The sequence below is a fragment of the Oryctolagus cuniculus genome, chromosome 18 (assembly GCF_051225735.1).
Source record: "Oryctolagus cuniculus isolate XC-2025 breed Fujian yellow rabbit chromosome 18, ASM5122573v1, whole genome shotgun sequence".
In the NCBI taxonomy this organism is placed as follows: domain Eukaryota; kingdom Metazoa; phylum Chordata; class Mammalia; order Lagomorpha; family Leporidae; genus Oryctolagus; species Oryctolagus cuniculus.
The window spans coordinates 21,969,163-21,989,147 of record NC_142884.1 but is presented as its reverse complement, the minus strand read 5'-3'; the positions used below and the strand labels follow the sequence as shown (position 1 = coordinate 21,989,147).

Here is a 19,985-nt window from a genome sequence, read left to right as displayed (position 1 = left end):
CATGGCCTCACACTGAGCAGCCGAGCAGGTCTCCCTGCAGAGGGCGGGGCAGCAGAGTGGCTGCGGCTGTGCAGTTGGGCACGCGCCCCGGCTCTGAGCCGCAGTGTGCTCACGGTGACGCTGGGACTCTCCCTGCCGCTCTGAAGGAGGCTAGCTGGCTATGCCTGGTCAGTGACGCGTGTGTCCTGCGGATCTCGGCCATGGCGACGGAGACCACACACCCCCCCGCCCCGCCCCACACTGCACCCCTGCAGGAACAACACGGACAGCCCTGGATCCAGCCACCACTGGCAGTCACGGCAGCCGGCCCCGCTGCACCGCCCGCCTCCCACACCCTTGCCCGGTGTCTGGTCCAGCACTGAGCAGACTCTGTGCAATGTGGGCTTTTATTGTTGCCTCCTCCTTTGAGAGGCCGCCAGTGCGCGGGGCTGCACCTGCTGAGAACGTAGGCCCAGGGTGGCCCTGGGTCTTCTGGCTGGGAGGGCTCCCTTAACAAAGAGGATCTGAGAAGATTTTACTCTGCAAAGAGAAGTTGGGACACCTGGTGAGGCCGGGGACCATAGACACCTGCAGGGCGCAGGCACAGGGCACTTCCTGGGGAGGAGCTGCAGCCTGGCACTGGATCTGGGCAGCTGAAGTCAGATCCTCTCCTACACCCTGGGTGCCTGAGAAGCTCTCCTAAAAATCCTTCCCTTGATGAGGAATGAGGGGGAGGTTCTCTGTGGGGGGTGCAGGCGAGGCTGGGACAGGCAGGGGCTACACAGAAGGCCTGGCAAGGTGGCAGTGGCACCGGGGGCCTCCAGGAATGCACAGACCCCAGTCCGCTGGCCCCTTCTGTCTCTGGCACACTTGCAGCCTAGCAGTGCCCATCCCTGCCTGTGCTCCACCTGCAGTCAGGGTTTGGTCTGCTTTTTCCCCAGCTGTCGCCAGGCCCGGGAGGACAGGAAGGGCTGTTGGAGGTCTAATTCCAGGCTCCGGAGCCCCAGATGGCCGTTTGGGGTCCAGGGAGAAGGAAACATGAGGTCTGGGGGTGGAGGAGGGCACCTGAGGGGTCAGGGTGAGTTAGTGAGATTTGAAGGCAGACAGCACCCAGTGGTCACCGCTTGGAGAAGATTCGGGCTCGGGCGCTGGAGAGGCTGTGGCCAGGGAGGCCAGAGCTGAGATTTTACAGAGGCAGGGCTGCCGTGGGGACAGCGGTCCTGGAGGGTCTTGGGCCTGCCTGGGGGAGCTGAACAGCCATGGAGCCCAGGGCTCCGGGTCCACACAGTCTCCCTCCCTGTACTTGCCCGCACCGTGGGGGGGGGCGGCCCCCAACTCTGCGTCCTCATCTGGAGGTTCTTCCCACAGAGTCCCAGGCTGGGCTGTGGTGGGCACGAGCAGTGCCCCCTCCCCAGGGCCCCGGAAGGAGCCGGTGTTGGGCCAGGCCCAGCTGGACTCACCACGGCACTGATCGCGTGCCCCTTCTCCTCTGCTGTCAGTTGCCCATCTCGCACTGCTTCAGCGCAAGGGCTGCACTAGCGGGTCACTTTGGTAATTTTGCACATAGGAAATATACGCATCGGAGGGTCCTGACAGAAATTCATAAACAGCTGTCTGCACAGCCGGCAGATGTCACAATCTGAAGAGAAATGGAAGGCATGGGTCACGGCAGGTGCGTCCCTTCACCCGCCCTGGGAGCCAGCACTGCCCTGGAAAGCTGGCCCCTGCCCCCAGAGCACCCCCAGCCCAGGCGTCCGTGGCTGGCACCCACTGGCAAGAGAGAACAGGAGCCAGGCAGCGCTGAGCAGCACCAGGCAAGCAGCAGGCTTCATGGTGCAGGGACAGCCGCTGCCATCGCGGGGCCCTTTATACCTGCTCCGTGTCCCCAGTGGGGCAGGAGGGGCCTGTCCTCCCGGGAGTGGGGGGCTCCACGCCCAACCCAGGCCACAGCTTGCATGACCTGCAGTTGCAGAGGGCGCACGTGTGTGTGTGTTGATAGTGACCAAGTCCAGCCCTGGATTAACACAGGGCTTAGCTCCTTCTCCCTCTCTCTTCCCGGGGACCTGACCATGGGCCCATGCCTGGGTGCAGGGAAGGCGCAGAACCAGTGGAAACCCTGCCTGGGCAAGGGGAGAAAGCACCACACAGGGCCTCTGGAGCCCTGGGCCAGCTCAGCCTCTCGCACCTTGGCTGGGACCCTGATGACTGGCTGCTGTGACTATGGGATCTGCAGGACACCCAGTGCCAGTGTGGCGGGCAGGCTGGAGCACAGCTCCTCTGCTTCTCTCTTGCACTCACGGCCCTGAAGGCTAGGGGACACGGGGTAGACCAGTTGTCTCTAAACACCTACTTGGCATTTGACCACATTCTGCTCTTTGGGGCTCGAGGGCCCTGGCTGGGCTGGGAGAGACACCCAGGTCCTTGTCTTCCCATGGGGAGAACAGAACCAGGACACACAGAGAAGTGCAGCCTTGTCAAAAGGCAGGGGTCGTGCACGACTTCTCCATCTCTTCCCGCACCTGCGCTCCCCGAAAGACGCCCCAGGGGAGCCCAGCTCCCTTCTGTCCCTGGCTTCCCCGCACACACCCTCTCCCACCCTGCTGCCTCTGCCACCTCCTGCCCAGTCTCCCTCCCTCCATGGCCTCCTTCCATTTTTTTTTTTTTTAGATTTATTTGAAAGCCACAGTTACAGAGAAGCATTGACAGAGTCAGAGAGCAAGAGGTCTTCCACCCGCTGGTTCACTCCCCAGATGGCCACAACAGCCGGAGCTGCGTCGATCCGAAGCCAGGAGCTTCTTCAGGGTCTCCCATGTGGGTGCAGGGGCCCAAGGACCTGGGCCATCTTCTACTGCTCTCCCAGGCCATAGCAGAGAGCTAGATCAGAAGAGGAATGCCTGGGACTGGAACCACCACCCATATGGTGAGGGAAGTCTTGCAGCTGCAAGTTCACCTCCCCCACACAGGGGAGCACAGCTGGGGCTGGCCGGAAGCTGGCCAGGAAGCAGCAGTGGGACAGGACTCTAGGCGTTCTGACCTGTGATGCCCACATCCTAAGCAGCAGTGGAACCCGCTGTGCCCCAGCACCTGCCCTGCACGTGAGTTCTTGCTGTGGCAGGACTGGGCTGGTAGAGGGAAGCTTGTGCTAAGGCGAGTTCTGCTTCCTTGGCTTGCTCTGCTCTCGTCCACCTGCACACGCTTGCCTTCTGCTGTCCACTGTGGCCAGGAGCAGCAAGAGGGCCTGGTGGGGAGCGCTGATGTGCTTGGGGCTCCCCAGGGTGCAGCCCAGCAGGAGCTGGGAGCCCAGTAGGAGCGACAGCCAGGCTCAGCCCCAGTGCACACTCACCCCTGCGCGCTCGGGCTCGCCCTCCCGTCTTCAGTTCTCCATGCTTTCCCTCCCTTGTGGAGGGACGGGAGCTCCAGGAACATGAGGGCTGTCAGAGGAGCTGAGGGCGTGGCCTGCTTCTCCGAAGTCTCTAAACAAGGACACGTTCACATGGGTAGGAGAGGACTTCAGTAAGTTCATGGATATTAGCATTTAAAGTGCACGGGCCAGGGTGGTGCTAACTTGCAATGATGGCATCCCATAGTGGAGAGCTGGTTCGAGTCCCAGCTGCTCAGCTTCGGCTCCAGCTCTCTGCCAACAGGCCTGGGAAAGCAGTGGAAGACGGCCCCAATATGTGGGCCGCTGCTCCCGCATGGGAGTCACAGTTGGAATTCTGGTTCCTGACCTTCGCTTGGCATAGAACTGGACCTCAAGGACTTCTGGGGAATCAACCAGTAGATGAAGGATTTGTCTCTCTTTCACTGTCACTCTACATTTTGAATACATAAATAATTCCATTTTTTAAAGATTTATTTATTTATTTGAAAGTCAGAGTTACACAGAGAGAGGAGAGGCAGAGACAGAGAGAGAGGTCTTCCATCTGCTCGTTCACTCCCCAGATGGCCACAACCGCCAGAGCTGTGCCGATCCAAAGCCAGGAGCCAGGAGTTTCTTCTGTGCCTGCAGGGTCCTGAGCGGGTCTCTGCCTGAGGATGGGGGCTGTGGAACCACCCATCTCCCCAGGAACACGGGGAAGCTTGCTGCCGCTGGGCACCGGGGTCACAAACTGGAGCAAACTCCTTTCCATGGAACAATTTAATACAGGCTCAGCACCACCTGAGGGTGGCGGTGGGGGAGGGGGGCGGGGAGGAGAGTACAGTGGCTCCTGGCACGGCTGTTGTCTTCCAGTGTCAGGGTGTCCTGGCCCCAGGAAGAGCCTGGGCGGTGGGGGCTCAACCAAGTGCATAGGATGCCGTGAAGACACACGGAAGGCTGCTGCCCAGCCTGGGCAGGACAGATGCTGGACTCGGCCTCTCTTCTAGGAGGCACCCATCATCCAGGTGTCCTGTGGAATAGGAGGTAAGGAGGCCTCTGGCCAGGGAGGGCACGCGGGTCTGGTCTCCCAGCCCAGGGCTGGCTCTGGCCGGCTCCAGCCCGTGACTGTCCCCAGAGTGCGTGGGGCTGCCATGCCAGTAGGGGGAAGTCTTCAGCCGTGGCCCCCAGGCGGGGACAGCCTGCATGGGCCCTGGTTCCGGGGGCTCCGAGGCCCGTGGAGGAGCCCACATCCACAGGCCCTCCTGGCTGCCAGCGTCGGAGAAGTCGTCCTCCCTGTGCTCTGGCCCGCTCAGGTTAGGGAGACTGGCGCACTGGCACAGGCCTCCCCACCTCGAGTACTCTGGAGACTCCGTGGGGCTGGCAGAACCTGGAGACTGTGGTCCCCACAGGGAAGCCCAGGCCGAGGGGCTCTGGGCTGCCTTCCCAGCTCTCCTCCTCCTCCAGGCCTTCCCTCTCGGCGATGCAGAGGCCAAAGCTTTCTGGAGGACGATCATCACTGCACGGGTAGCGGGACCCCTGGTCTGCTCCCACACTGCCACTGTGTCCTGAATGGTGATTTTGGCCTTCGGAGCAGTGGGGGCAGGAACGTGCATCTGGGGGACGCGTGCCTGCCCCAGGGGCCTGCTGCACCATTTTATAGCCTTGGCTGCAAGAAGAGACACGGTTTGTTTACCACAGCCCCCGTCTGGCCTGCTCGGTGCTTGCCCCGACCTCATCCTGGGGTCCCCATCACCACGTGTGACGCTGAGGACTCTTCCAGGCTGCTGGCCCCAGACGGGAGGGTGTGTGCAGCCCGGGCAAGGGGAGCCCTGGGACACCACCGGCTCCTCCTGCACAGCCCCACAGGGTGGATGGCCCTGAACTCCCCACCTCACTCTCATCTCTGGGGACCCAGGCACCAACTCAGGACCCCGTCACCTCCCCCACCTGACCTCCTGCGCCCTAACAGTGCATTCGCTGAGTTACCCACATCTGAGTCCCTCCTACATGGCTGGAAAGGAACTGAGCCTAAGATGATGGGGGTGAGAGCTGGGGCTGTGGGGCAGACATGGAGATCGGTTTAGGCCCTTGGGAACAGGGAATGCAGTTTCTAAAGAGGTGGCAGGGGTGCCCTGTGTCCTCTGCCCCTGGGCCACTGTCTCTTTCCTGGTGAGACTGGGCTGTCACTGCTACTGTCCTACGAGCACCCAGGGGAGGCAGCACCTGGAGGCACAGTGGGGCCTCCCCAGTGCCTGGACAGCCTGCAACTGGGCCCCCACTTAGAGCCTCAGAGCTGGGACAAACCCATCTCTGCTCTGCATGGGGACCCAGGCGCTCAGGTCCTTGATGGCAGCTGCAGCAGGGGACGAGCACAGGGACCCCTCCCCACCGGAGCCCAGAGGCCAGCGATGCTCCGGGTCCCGCTGACTTCTGTTGGCCCGAGGCTAGAGCTGCGGAGCCCACACTCAGTTGCCCTTGAGTTCTGCCACAGGGGCCCCCAGCGCCTGCCTCTGTGCCCAACCCTGCTCACAGGAGTGCACTCGGCCCCCACAACTGGGCTCAGGGCACCTGGGCCTTCCGGGGGTTCTCAGATGGCTAAAGGGGATCCAGTGCTGGCTGGTTTCCCCTTCACTGCACAGGGTCTCCCACAGCCCCACCTCCCTCTAGCCCTGCCCACATCCAGGTGGGAACCCACCCACCTGTCCTAGGAGGGTCCTGTGTGCAGACAGCTGTGGTCATCGGGCCAGGATGTCTTGGGTGTCACGCCAAGCACTGGAGGGACTGCTCAGGGGCCAATTTCCAGTGCGATGACCCTGGCCACTTCTCCTTGTGGTCTGTGGGGGCCTGGGATTGGGGATGCAACAGGGGGATTCTCAGTGCCCTCCTGAAGGGAACCCAGGCATCCCAAACCCCCTCATGCCTCCCTCAAGTCCTGCTCACGAGGGACAGGCAGGGGGACCCCCAGCTCCGCCGTCCCAGCACCCGGGCCTCTGTGGGCCCTGAGGACTCACTGTGATGGATCTTGAGGGCCGTGTATGCCATGGCCGGGAGCACGTGCTCGCCCTCCAGGATGTAGATGTCCCGCATCCTCAGAGCCAGGGGGAACGGCACCTGGGGACAGAGGCATTGGAGGACCCGCCGTCAGGGCCTCAGCAGGGCCCACAGGGGTGGGTGTGCAGTGTCACTACAGGGGACAGGGGGAGACTGCAGGAGCAGTGACCCAGGATATTGAGGATCTCTGTCTCTCTGCCTTTCAAAGAAATAGAAAGATCAATAGGGGCCTGTGCTCTGTACAGTAGGCTAAGCCTCCACCTGCCACACCGGCATCCTGTATGGGGCCAGTTTGCATCCCAGCTGCTCCTCTTCCAAGCCAGCTCTCTGCTTATGGCCTTGGGAAGCAGTGGGAGATAGCCCAGGTGCTTGGGCCCCTGCACCCCTGTGAGAGAGCTGGAAGAAGCTCCTGGCTTCTGACTTCTGATCAGCTCAGCTCCTGCCACTGCAACCATTTGGGGAGTGAACCAGCAGAGGAAGACCTTTCTCTACGTCTTTCTCTGTCTATAACTCTACCTCTCAAATAAATAAAATATTTTTATTGAAGGACGGGGTGGAGCCAAGATGGTGGAATAGTGAGGGCACGCACCGATAGTCCAGGAAAATTTAGTTTAATAAAAGTGGAGTTATGGTAGCCTCAGAAAAAGGATCAGGAAAAAACTGCAGAGGAAACTCTTCCGGATCTAGTGGCTGTGACTCGGAGGACCTACTGGGAGAACAAGGTCGCCCACCGCGCGGAAGCCGAGCTGCGGGAGCTGCATGGTCTGCGCGCCAGTGCAGGAAGGGGAGTGGATGTCACACAGACACCAGCAGGGAGAGCAGGGACGCCCAGGGCTCCGAGTCCACACATCGGTGCTGGAAGGGGAGGTGAGCTCAGTAACCTGAGACATTGGCGGGGAAATGGCGGTCAGAATCTAGAGGGGAGCGGGAAAGTTCACCAGACTGACTACAGGAAAGAAGGAAAAAAGGTGGGGGGGTACTGGTACAGAGGAGTTTCTCTCTCTGCCAACCTTGCAAAGGCAAGCAAGAGACAAAGAGCAGGCCTTCACTCTGGATTTAGATAACAACTAGGGAGAGCTAAGGAACTGAGTCACTACAATTCAGTAGCCTAGGCAACCCAGTGGGAGTCCAGAGGAGAAACAGAGCCTGCACAGACTCTTTGGGTAGAAGCCAGAGATCGGAAGCTAAATACCATCAATTCTGCACAGCAGTGCGGTGCGGTATTACTTACCTCCTAAATAAATAAATAAATAAAAAGGAGAGATTTACCACGCATAACCTGAGGGTGTCACCTTTGCACACCCGTAACCCAGAAGAACCAAGCAGAGCTATCAGGCCACACCCATCTCAAGCCTCCAAGGCTCCTCCAACAGCAGGCAGTCCACTTAACACAGACATAGTATTAAAAAAAACACACACACACACACAGTGACGAAACAAGAATTAACTATGCCAAGCAACAAACACAGAAATCGAGGGAACAAGATCAACGATGACACTATGATGCCTCCAAATAAACAAAACACCCCAAGCCAAGATTATGAAGATGATGAGATAGAAGAAATGCAAGATATGGATTTCAAAAAATTTATGATAAGAACATTTAGAAGTTTTCACAACACAACATATCAAAACTTATGGGATACAGCAAAAGCAGTATTGAGAGGCAAGTTAATAGCAATAGGTGCCTATATCAAGAAATTGGAAAGGTACCAAATAAATGAGCTTTCAGCACATCTCAAGGACCTAGAAAAACTGCAGCAAACCAAACCCAAATCTAGTAGGAGAATGAAATAATTAAAATCAGAGAAGAAATTAACAGGATTGAATCCAAAAAAACATTACAAAAAATCAGCCAAGCGAGAAGCTGGTTTTTTGAAAAAATAAACATAATGGACACCCCATTGGCCCAACTAACTAAAAAAAGAAGAGAAAAGACCCAAATCAATAAAATCAGAGATGAAAAAGGAAACGTAACAACAGACACCACAGAAATAAAAAGAATCATCAGAAATTACTACAAGGACCTGTATGCCAGCAAACAGGAAAATCTATCAGAAATGGATAGATTCCTGGACACATGCAATCTACCAAAATTGAACCATGAAGACATAGAAAACCTAAATAGACCGATAACTGAAACAGAAATCGAAACAGTAATAAAGGCCCTCCCAACAAAGAAAAGCCCAGGACCAGATGGATTCACTGCTGAATTCTACCAGACATTTAAAGAAGAACTAATCCCATTTCTTCTCAAACTATTCAGAACAATTGAAAAAGATGGAATCCTCCCAAATTCTTTCTATGAAGCCAGCATCACCTTAATCCCTAAGCCAGAGAAAGATGCAGCACTAAAAGAAAATTATAGACCAATATCCCTGATGAACATAGACGCAAAAATCCTCAATAAATTTCACACCAATAGAATACAACAACACATCAGAAAAATCATCCACCCAGACCAAGTGGGATTTATCCCTGGTATGCAGGGATGGTTCAACATTCGCAAATCAACCAATGTGATTCACCACATTAACAGACTGCAAAAGAAAAACCATATGATTATCTCAATTGATGCAGAGAAAGCATTCGATAAAATTCAACACCCTTTCATGATGAAAACTCTAAGCAAATTGGGTATAGAAGGAACATTCCTCAATATAATCAAAGCAATTCATGAAAAACCCATGGCCAGCATCCTATTGAATGGGGGAAAAGTTGGAAGCATTTCCACTGAGATCTGGCACCAGGCAGGGATGACCACTCTCACCACTGCTATTTAACATAGTTCTGGGAGTTTTAGCCAGAGCCATCAGACAAGAAAAAGAAATTAAAGGAATACAAATTGAGAAGGAAGAAGTCAAACTATCCCTCTTTGCAGACAATATGATTCTTTACTTAGGGGATCCAAAGAACTCTACTAAGAGACTATTGGAACTCATAGAGGAGTTTGGCAAAGTGGCAGGATATAAAATCAATGCACAAAAATCAACAGCCTTTGTATACACAAGCAATGCCATGGCTGAGAAAGAACTGCTAAGATCAATCCCATTCACAATAGCTACAAAAACAATCAAATACCTTGGAATAAACTTAACCAAGGACGTTAAAGATCTCTACGATGAGAATTACAAAGTCTTAAAGAAAGAAATAGAAGAGGATACCAAAAAATGGAAAAATCTTCCATGCTCATGGATTGCGAGAATCAACATCATCAAAATGTCCATTCTCCCAAAAGCAATTTATAGATTCAATGCAATTCCAATCAGGATACCAAAGACATTCTTCTCAGATCTAGAAAAAATGATGCTGAAATTCATATGGAGGCAAAAGAGACCTCGAATAGCTAAAGCAATCTTGTACAACAAAAACAAAGCTGGAGGCATCACAATACCAGATTTCAGGACACACTACAGGGCAGTTGTAATCAAAACAGCATGGTACTGGTACAGAAATAGATGGATAGACCAATGGAACAGAATAGAAACACCAGAAATCAACCCAAACATCTACAGCCAACTTATATTTGATCAAGGATCTAAAACCAATTCCTGGAGCAAGGACAGTCTATTCACTAAATGGTGCTGGGAAAACTGGATTTCCACGTGCAGAAGCATGAAGCAAGACCCCTACCTTACACCTTACACAAAAATCCACTCAACATGGATTAAAGACCTAAATCTACGACCTGACACCATCAAGTTATTAGAGAACATTGGAGAAACCCTTCAAGATATTGGCACAAGCAAAGAGTTTCTGGAAAAGACCCGGGAGGCACAGACAGTCAAAGCCAAAATCAACTACTGGGATTGCATCAAATTGAGAAGTTTCTGTACTGCAAAAGAAACAGGAGAGTGAAGAGACAACCGACAGAATGGGATAAAATATTTGCAAACTATGCAACAGATAAAGGTTAATAACCAGAATCTACAAAGAGATCAAGAAACTCCACAACAACAAAACCAACAACCCACTTAAGAGATGGGCCAAGGACCTCAATAGACATTTTTCAAAAGAGGAAATCCAAATGGCCAACAGGCACATGAAAAAATGTTCAAGATCACTAGCAATCAGGGAAATGCAAATCAAAACCACAATGAGGTTTCACCTCACCCCGGTTAGAATGGCTCACATACAGAAATCTACCAACAACAGATGCTGGCGAGGATGTGGGGAAAAAGGGACACTAACCCACTATTGGTGGGAATGCAAACTGGTCAAGCCACTATGGAAGTCAGTCTGGAGATTCCTCAGAAACCTGAAGATAACCCTACTGTTCGACCCAGCCATCCCACTCCTTGGAATTTACCCAAAGGAATTTAAATTGGCAAACACAAAAGCAGTCTGCACCCTAATGTTTATTGCAGCACAATTCACAATAGCCAAGACCTGGAACCAACCTAAATGCCCATCAACGGTAGACTGGATAAAGAAATTATGGGATATGTACTCTTTAGAATACTATACCGCAGTAAGAAACAATGAAATCCAGTCATTTGCAACAAAATGGAGGAATCTGGAACACATCATGCTGAGTGAAATAAGCCAGTCCCAAAGGGACAAATATCATATGTTCTCCCTGATCAGTGACAACTGACTGAACACCAAAAAGGAAACCTGTTGAAGTGAAATGAACACTATGAGAAATGGTGACTTGATCAGCATAGCCCCGACTGTTAATGAACAACTTAATACATTATCCCTCTTAGTATTTTTTTTGTCTGTTCTACTTAATATGACTGGTTTAATTCTGTAATTAATACACAGTTATTCTTAAGTGTTGAAATTTAACTGAAATGTGATCCCTGTTAAACATAAGAGTGGGAATAAGAGAGGGAAGAGATGTACAATTTGGGACATGCTCAAGCTGACTTGCCCCTAATGGTAGAATTAGAAACATACCAGGGGATTCCAATTCAATCCCATCAAGGTGGCATATACCAATGCCATCTCACTAGTCCAAGTGATCAATTTCAGTTCACAATTGATCATAATGAAAGGACTAAGAGTCAAAGGGATCACATAACAAGTCTAGTACCTGCTAATACTAACCAATAGAATAAATAAAGGGGAGAGTGATCCAACATGGGAAGCGAGATACTCAGCAGACTCATAGAATGGCAGATGTCCTAAACAGCACTCTGGCCTCAGAATCAGCCCTAAAGGCATTCGGATCTGGCTGAAAAGCCCACGAGAGTATTTCAGGCATGGAAAGCCAAGACACTCTGGCAAAAAAAAACAAAAACAAAAACCCTAAATGAAAGATCTCTATGAGTGAGATCCCAGTGGAAAGAACAGGTCTTCAAAGAAGGAGGTACCTTTCTCTGAAGGGAGGAGAGAACCTCCACTTTGACTATGACCTTGTCTAAACAAGATAGGAGTTGGAGAACTCAAAAGGCTTCCATAGCCTTGGAAACTCATGACTGCAGCATAGGGAGATTACTGATGCCATAAACAGGAGTGTCAATTTGTAAAGTCAACAACAGGAGTCACTGTGCACTTACTCCTCATGTAGGATATCTCTGTCCTTAATGTGCTGTACAGTGAGATTCAATGCTATAACGAGTACTCACACAGTATATTTCACTTTGTGTTTCTATGGGGGTGCAAACTGTTGAAAGCTTTACTTAATGTATACTAAACTGATCTTCTGTAAAAAAAAGAAAAAAAGAAATTATCAATTCCCAACTTGACTCTCACTGGGATGAAACATGACAATAGGTCTGATCTGATTTCATCATCATTTAAAAAATCATCTATTATTTTTTACTTTATGTTTCTGTGTGAGAGCAAACTGTTGAAATCTTTACTTAATGTATGCTAAACTGATCTTCTGTACATAAAGAGGATCAAAAATGAATCTTGATGTGAATGGAAGGGGAGAGGGAGTGGGAAAGGGGAGGGCTGTGGGTGGGAGGGACATTATGGGGGGAAGCCATTGTAATCCATAAGCTGTACTTTGGAAATTTATATTCATTAAATAAAAGTTAAAAATAAATAAAATATTTTTATTTTATTTTTTTTGACAAGCAGAGTAGGAGAGAGAGAGAGAGAGAGAGAGAGAGAGAGAGAGAGAGAGAGAGAGAGAGAAAGGTCTTCCTTTTTCCGTTGGTTCACCCCCCAAGGGGCTGCCAGGGCCAGCACGTTGCAGCCGGCGCACTGTTCCAATCCGAAGCCAGGAGCCAGGTGCCTCCTCCTGTTCTGCCATGCAGGTGCAGGGGCCAAGCACCTGGGCCATCCTGCACTGCACTCCCAGGCCACAGCAGAGAGCTGGTCTGGAAGAGGAGCAACTGGGACAGAATCCGGCGCCCTGACTGGGACTAGAACCCAGGGTGCCGCCGCTGCAGGCAGAGGATTAGCCTAGTGAGCCACAGGGCTGGCCAATAAAACCTTTTTAAAAAAAGATAAATAAAGGACTAGTGCTGTGGTTCAACGGGTTAGGGCCTAGGCCTGTGGTGCCAGCATCCCGCATCCCATGTGGGTGCTAGTTCGGATCTTGGCTGCTCCACTTCCAATCCAGCTCTATGCAATGACCTGGGAAGGCACTGGAGAATGGCCCGGGTCCTTGGGCCCCTGTGCCCATGTGGGAGGCCCAGGGAAGGTTCCTGGCTCCTGGCTTCAGGTCAACTCAGCTCTGGCCATTTCAGCTGGTTGGGCAGTGGACCAGTAGATGAAAGACTTCTCTCTCTCTCTGTCTCTCCTTCTCTCTCTGACTTTCAAATAGATAAATAAATCTTTTTAAAAAAAGATAATTAAAGTTTTAAAACTGTATAAGGAATGATGGAAAAAGTGAACCTCACCGTAGCAAATTCAGAATGTCTTGATAGGGCCTGGCGCTGTGGTGTTGCAGGTAAAGCTGCTGCCTGCAGTGCTGGCATGGCATACAGGTGCCAGTTCTAGTCCCAGCTGCCCCACTTCCGATCCAGCTCTCTGCTATGGCCTGGGAAAGCAGAAAATGGCCCAAGTCCCTGGGCTCCTGCACCTGTGTGTGAAACCCAGAGGAAGCTCCTGGCTCCTGGCTTTGGATCGGCGTAGCTCCAGCCGTCGCAGCCAGTTGGGGAGTGAACCAGTGGATGGCAGACCTCTCTCTCTCTGCCAACACGCACAGCCTCAGTCTGATCATGAGAACATCAGGCCAAGTCAAACTGAACGTTCCTCTGCAGCATAACTGACCAGGACTCTTCAGAAGCGTCCAGGCCATGAAGGAAGACTGAAGAACTGTCCCAGACTCTGGGAGACTAACCAGACAGGACACTGGAGGCAAGCTGGAGGCCTGGCTCACACCCTGGACCAGAAAAAGGAAACCAGTGGGAACATTGCAACACTCCAGTGAGGGCCAAGGACACTTTAGTTAGTACACTATCTTGCTTTGTAAACCACACACAGGGCTCTTTCTGCATGACCAATCAAGCACACGATGCACACAACAGAGAGCATAGCTCTGGCCCTGCTCCGGGTGGGGATAAAGACCCCAGCTACTTCCTGTGACACACCTCTCTCCACACTGCTGCCTGCACCAACACAAACTCACATCCCAGGGCCCCAGTGAGGTGACCTGTGCTCACCACCTGGCACTGCCTGCTGCAACATCAGTTACCTGTGACAAATCAAAACACAAGCTCCCTGGGGCAGCGATTCTGAGATCACTGCGTCTCCACAGGCTGGCACAGAGAGGGATCAGTACATGTCGGCTAAGCCAACAGTGTAGGGGCAGCTGTGGGGAAGCGGCTGCTATGGTCCTCACTCTGCCCACTAGAGCACCCATTCGCCACCTCCCATTTGATCTCTATCAACTTAACCTTTCTACATCTCGCCTATGCTTTGGAAAGAAAATCATAGGACAAGGTATAGGCAGTAGAAAATCAGGAGAAACCAAAATTTAGAAGGAATAAAAATAAAATAAAAAGTCAAGATCAGAATAAAATATTTTACATTTCTCTTGTTTGGATCTATCACATATGCTACCACCATACTTCAAGAGTTATTTTAGTTTTTTAAATGTTTATTCATTTTTATTTATTTGAAAGGCAGAGCATCAGAGAGGGCAAGAGAGAGAGAGAAATCTTCTATCTACTGGTTCACTCTCCAAATGTCTTCAACAACTGGGCCTGGACCATGCCGAAACCAGGAGCCCGGAACTCCACTCAGGTCACCCTCACAGGTGGCAGGTACTCAGGATTCGATCTACCATTTGCTGTCTCCTAGGGCACTAGCAGGAAGCTGTCCTGGAAGTGGGCAGCCAGGACTTACATCAGGTACTCCAGTATGGAACCAAAGGTGCCCCAAGCAGTGGCTTAATCGGCTGTATCACAAGATCCATTCCTTCCGAGAGTTGTTTTAAAGATCAAATGGGGGGTGGCGTGCTGTTGTGCAGTGGGTTAAAGCCCAGCCTGCAGTGCTGGCATCCCATATGGGTACTGGTTCGTGTCCTGGCTGCTCCTCTTCTGATCCAGTTCTATGCTATGGCCTGGGAAAGCAGTAGAGGATGGCCCAAGTCCTTGGGTCCCTGCACCTGCGTGGAAGACCTGGAAGAAACTCTTGTCTCCTGGCTTTGGATCAGCTCAGCTCTGGCCACTGCGGATTTTTGGCGAGTGAACTAATGGAAGGAATGGAGTTGCTCTCTCGCTGACTATCTACTTCTAACTCTTACAAAAAAAAAAAAACAAACAAACAAACAAAAAAAGATCAAATGAGGAAGTATATAGAGAATATTTACCCCACAGCCTAGACATAATCAATGTTCAAAAGTAGTAGTTATTTTTATTTTTACTAAGAAAGGTAGTATCTACACTACATCTAGATAATTACAGGGGGCAGGTGTTACGGGGTACCAGGTGGAGCCACCGTCTGTCTGTGAAGCCTCCATCCCATTATGGGCACCGGTTCATTTCCAGGCCGCTCTACTTCCAATCCAGCTCCCTGCTGATGGCCTAGGAAAAGCAGCAGAATGTAGCCCAAGTGCTTGGGCCACTGCTACCACCATGGGAGACCCAGATGGAGCTCCCAGATTCCACCTGGTCCAGAACCAGCCATTGTGGCCATCTGGGAAGTAAGCCAGCAGATAGAAGATATTTCTCTCTCTCTCGCTAACTCTGACTTTCAAATAAAAAAATTACAAGGATAAAGTACAATATAGCAGTTCTAAAACTATTCACATAAAAAATACTTAATGAGCTTTTCTTTTTTAAAAAATATTAGATTTCTAATAAGATAAAGTCAAATAACTGAAGAGAAATATCAATCTAAAATAACAGGTAAATCAGTCTCTCTCCACACACACACAATAAACACTAAAGAGATACCCAACTTTGCAAGTGAAAAAATGCAAGTTAAAACAAGAGATCATGTTCACCCAGCAAACAAGCAGAAATTAAAAAGCCTAGTAACAGGGCCGGTGCTGTGGTGCAGCAGGTAAAGCCACTGCCTGCAGTGCTGGCATCACATATGTGTGTCAGTTCAAGTCCCGGCTGCTCCTCTTCTGATCCAGCTCTCTGCTATGGTCTGGGAAAGCAGTAGAAGATGGCCCAAGTCCTTGGGCCCCTGCACCCATGTGGGAAGACCTGGGGAAGTTCCTGGCTCCTGGCTTCGGATCGGCACAGCTCTGGCCATTGCAGCCAACTGGGGAGTGAACCAGCGGATGGAAGACCTCTTTCTCTCTGCCTCTCCTCTGTGTAACTCCTTCAAGTAGATAAATAAAATCTTTTTTTTAAAAAAAAAAGCCTATTAATGAGGTTGTATAGGAAAAGAAACCCCAATAATGATAGTATAAATTGCTATAATCTTTCTGGAGGGAAATCTGACAAATCTGTCAAAAACTGTAATACACATTAAGAAAACTATTCTTAATAACATGTGAGTGCAAAGGCATCACCTGCCAAAGATGACGATGAAAACCCAGTAAGAAAAGTTCCTCTTGGGGCCGGCACCATGGCGTGGCTGGTTAAGCTGCTGCCTGCAACGCCAGCATCCCAAATGGGTGCCCGTTTAAGTCCTGGCTGCTCCACTTCCAATCCAGTTAATGCTCCTGGGAAAGCAGTGGAAGATGGACCAAATCCTTGGGCCCTGCCACCCGTTTGGGAAACTAGATGGAGGTCCAGGCTCCGGGCTTCAGCCTGGCTCAGTCTCAACCATCACAGCCATCTAAGGAGGAAACCAGCAAATGGAAGATCTCTCCCCCTTTCTTTTCAACTCTTCAAGAAAAATCCTTGGAAATTAAAAAAAAAAAACGAACTTACTCTTAAGTCCTCCACCTACCCCAGGGGTATCCTGAGGGTGGAAAAGACCCCAGTAGTCCTGGAAAGGGGGTCAGTAGGAAGGGGGTGAGAAGGACAGGAAACGGGTTGCCCAAGGGGTAGCTGGGGAGCACAAGCTGCTGCCCAAACCACACCTGGATGGCCTGCAGCTGGCTGCTCTGCGAGAGGAACAGCACAGGGGCTGCTCAGCGGGTCTCCTCACTGCAGAGCAGAAGTGCACAAGCACAGAGCAGGATGCCAGAGAGCAGCCGAGCAGGACACACGGACCCAAGCAGAGACAAGCTGGCTTACTGGAGCATACTACTCTGAGGCTGGTCCCAAGAGTGATGCACTCACCTCCCAAGGGAACTGTGGTGATGGGCATGGTGGGGCGTGGAGCACGAGGTCTCCAAAGGGGCCACAGAGCAGAGGTAACTTCCGAGTTCAGGGCGCACAGTGCACCAGTACCAGCTTATGCAAATAGAGACAGGACTGGGCTGCTCCCTATACAGCCTTTCTTCTGTTAACACCACAGTCTGGGAAGTGAGAGACAGAGGAGCTCCAGGTGAGAGTGGCTGCCCCACAGACTACAGAAACAGAAATCCAGCCCTCAGTAGTGCTCCTTAAAGAGCAGAGATCACAGGCACACCGTGCAGAATACAGCCTGGTGCAGGGGCCCACTCTAGGGAACCATCACACAGTAACCACACACCAGGAGGAAGGAGCCGTGACAGGGATGTAAGTTACGTGGATGTACCCACATTCTTATGGGAACACACAGCACAAAATGGCTTGAAAATCTAGCTGGCTGTCAAGAAGAAACTGGTTAAATCCAATAACCATATCGGTCATAGTCACCCATGAAAAAGACTCAAAGTGGTTAGGAGAGGGATATGGATTGGCAAAGAACCTCCACAGCTACTCCTAAGTTAATTCTGCAAACAAGACAGCCTGTTCTCTTCCTAAGAAAGTCCATGCCCACAGAGGTGTCTAACCTCACGGACAGAGGGTAGGTGCCAGGCTCACAGGGGTGTGTAAGTGCACTAACAGAGGGCAGGATCCACGATCACATGGGTATGTAAGTGCACCAACGGAGGGTGAGAAGGTCACAGCCTGCACAGCCCACAGAGGCCTCCAGGAGGAAAGACGTAGGACAGAGGCAGGCATGTGGTCAACTTTTTTTTAATGCTCCAGCAGTTTTATTTCATGAAAGCTTTTCTTTAGAATTACTCTACTACTTTTTTTTTTTTTTGACAGGCAGAGTGGACAGTGAGAGAGAGAGAGAGAGAGAAAGGTCTTCCTTTGCCATTGGTTCACCCTCCAATGGCCACTGCGGCCGGCGCACTGCGCTGATTCGAAGGCAGGAGCCAGGTGCTTTTCCTGGTCTCCCATGGGGTGCAGGGCCCAAGCACTTGGGCCATCCTCCACTGCACTCCCTGGCCACAGCAGAGAGCTGGCCTGGAAGAGGGGCAACCGGGACAGAATCCAGGGCACAAACCGGGACTAGAACCCGGTGTCCCAGCGACACAAGGCGGATGATTAGCCTATTGAGCCACGGCGCCGGCCTCTACTACTTTTTATAAGTTGTTTTTTTAAGTCAAAAGACACAGAGCTCAGGCCCTGGGGTGGGTGCTTGAGAATTCTACTCACAGCTAGTTTGACCAGCACCAACTCAGAGGCTGCCTCCTGCAGAACTCAGACCTTCAAAACCTGTTCGCGGGTAACTGATGGCACATAAATGCAGACATGAACTGAAGGCGTTTACTCATGATTCCTGTGACTTCAGAACCTGTACTTACACAATCTCGGCGCTGTCTTCACAGAAGTCAATGTGCAATGTAACAGGCTTCATGCAGTACAACCGGAACTTTTTTGCTCTGTAGGGAAGCTGCATAAATGATTCCACTGCAACTCGGATGCTGACAAATGAAGCAGAGAGAGTTCCATTATAAAACACACAACACAGAACAGACTCCTTTATAGTTCACCTAGGTCAGTAACATGCTTGCCGTAAAACAAAGTAAAGGACATCCCTTTCTGATTCTAACACAGCCTCCAACAGATGCTTGGAGACATCTGGCCAAGGGGACAAAACTGCTTCTTGGAGGGTGGAAAAAAATCTTTCTGTAAAAGCAGAGAGATCCTACATAGTGATTCAGTGTATCTGTGGCATCAAAATTTCATGGCACAGGGGCAGGAATTCAGGGAGAGTGTATCTGGTGAGGCTCCTCAGGTTAAGACACACTGTGCAGCTGGCACTGTGGTGCAGGTGAAGGCGCCACCCACGGCGCCAGTGTCCTTGCGAGTGCCAGCTTGGGCCCAGATCCACTGCCGATCCAGCTCCTTGCTAATGCGCCTGGGACATCAGTGAAGACAATTCAAGTACTTGGGTCCCTGTGCCCACATGGGAAACTCAGATAGAGTTCTGGGTTCCTGGTTTCAGCTTGGCTGTTGTGGGAATTTGCAGAAGTAAACCAAAGGATGAAAGATACACTTCTCTTTCTTTCTCTCCTTTTCTGTCACTCTGCCTTTCATACCACAAATCAGAAGGAAGGAGGGAAGGAGGGAGGAAGAGAGGAAGGGAGGGAAAGAAGGAACAGAAATACTGCACAGGGGCAGGCATGCGGCCTACCTGCTGGGATGCTGCTTGGGATGCCCTGACCTCGTGTCAGAACACCCGGGCTCCAGTTCTTGTTCCACACCCAATCAGCCTCCTGCTGGTGCAGGCCCTGGGAGGCAGCAGGTGGCTGGGTCTCTGCCACCCACAGGAGAGACCACATTGAGTTTCCAGTTCCTGGCTCCAGCATGGCCTACCCAGGGCTGTTGTAGGTATTTTAGAAGTGAAACAAGAAGGCACGCGCTCTCTCTCCCGCTCTCGTCTCTGTCTCTGTCTCTCTCTCTGTCTCTCTGCCTTTCAAATACATAAAAAGTGAAAAATAAAAGGAAACACTGAATAACAATGAATAAGCCTGTGAAATAAATTCCATTTACTACGTGACCAGAATTACCCCAACATTGCTGTCTATGAACAGATGTTTTAAAAATTAGTATTTGCCAACTTTGCACAAAACAGCTGATGGACGGCAAGGTGACAAGGCAAGCAACAGACATGCCAACATATTTCCTCACCATCAAGCAGCTCTCTTCCCTGAAGCCCTACCCTTTGTCTTAGATAGGTTAGAGCTCTACTTAATCATTTGATTTTCTTGCCAAAAATAAACTCAAAACACCAAACACAAAAGGAAAAGCTCCCATGATGGCTAAACACAGTAAGTACTTAAAAACAAAATATTTATTTATTTGAAAGAGTTACACAGAGGGAGAGGGGGATGGAGAGGGGGAGGGGGAGGGGGAGAGGGGGAGAG

At 51.1% G+C, this 19,985-nt stretch overlaps 2 protein-coding genes across 2 annotated transcripts in view; one reads left to right on the top strand and one right to left on the bottom strand.

Moving 5' to 3' along the window:
* The window catches only part of LOC138846506 (protein Aster-A-like), a 406,361-nt gene that overhangs the window by 71,048 nt on the left and 315,328 nt on the right, over positions 1 to 19,985 (top strand).
* Positions 2,587 to 19,985, bottom strand: part of LOC138846508 (putative ATP-dependent RNA helicase TDRD12) — a 36,734-nt gene continuing 19,335 nt past the window's right edge. Inside the window, exons 4-6 of the mRNA XM_089319514.1 lie at positions 18,420 to 18,539; positions 6,349 to 6,448; positions 2,587 to 6,181 (exon numbers count right to left, since the gene is read on the bottom strand). Coding sequence (XP_089175640.1) covers positions 6,427 to 6,448; positions 18,420 to 18,539 — 142 coding nt within the window. The 3' untranslated portion in view covers positions 2,587 to 6,181; positions 6,349 to 6,426. The remainder of the gene's footprint in view (positions 6,182 to 6,348; positions 6,449 to 18,419; positions 18,540 to 19,985) is intronic.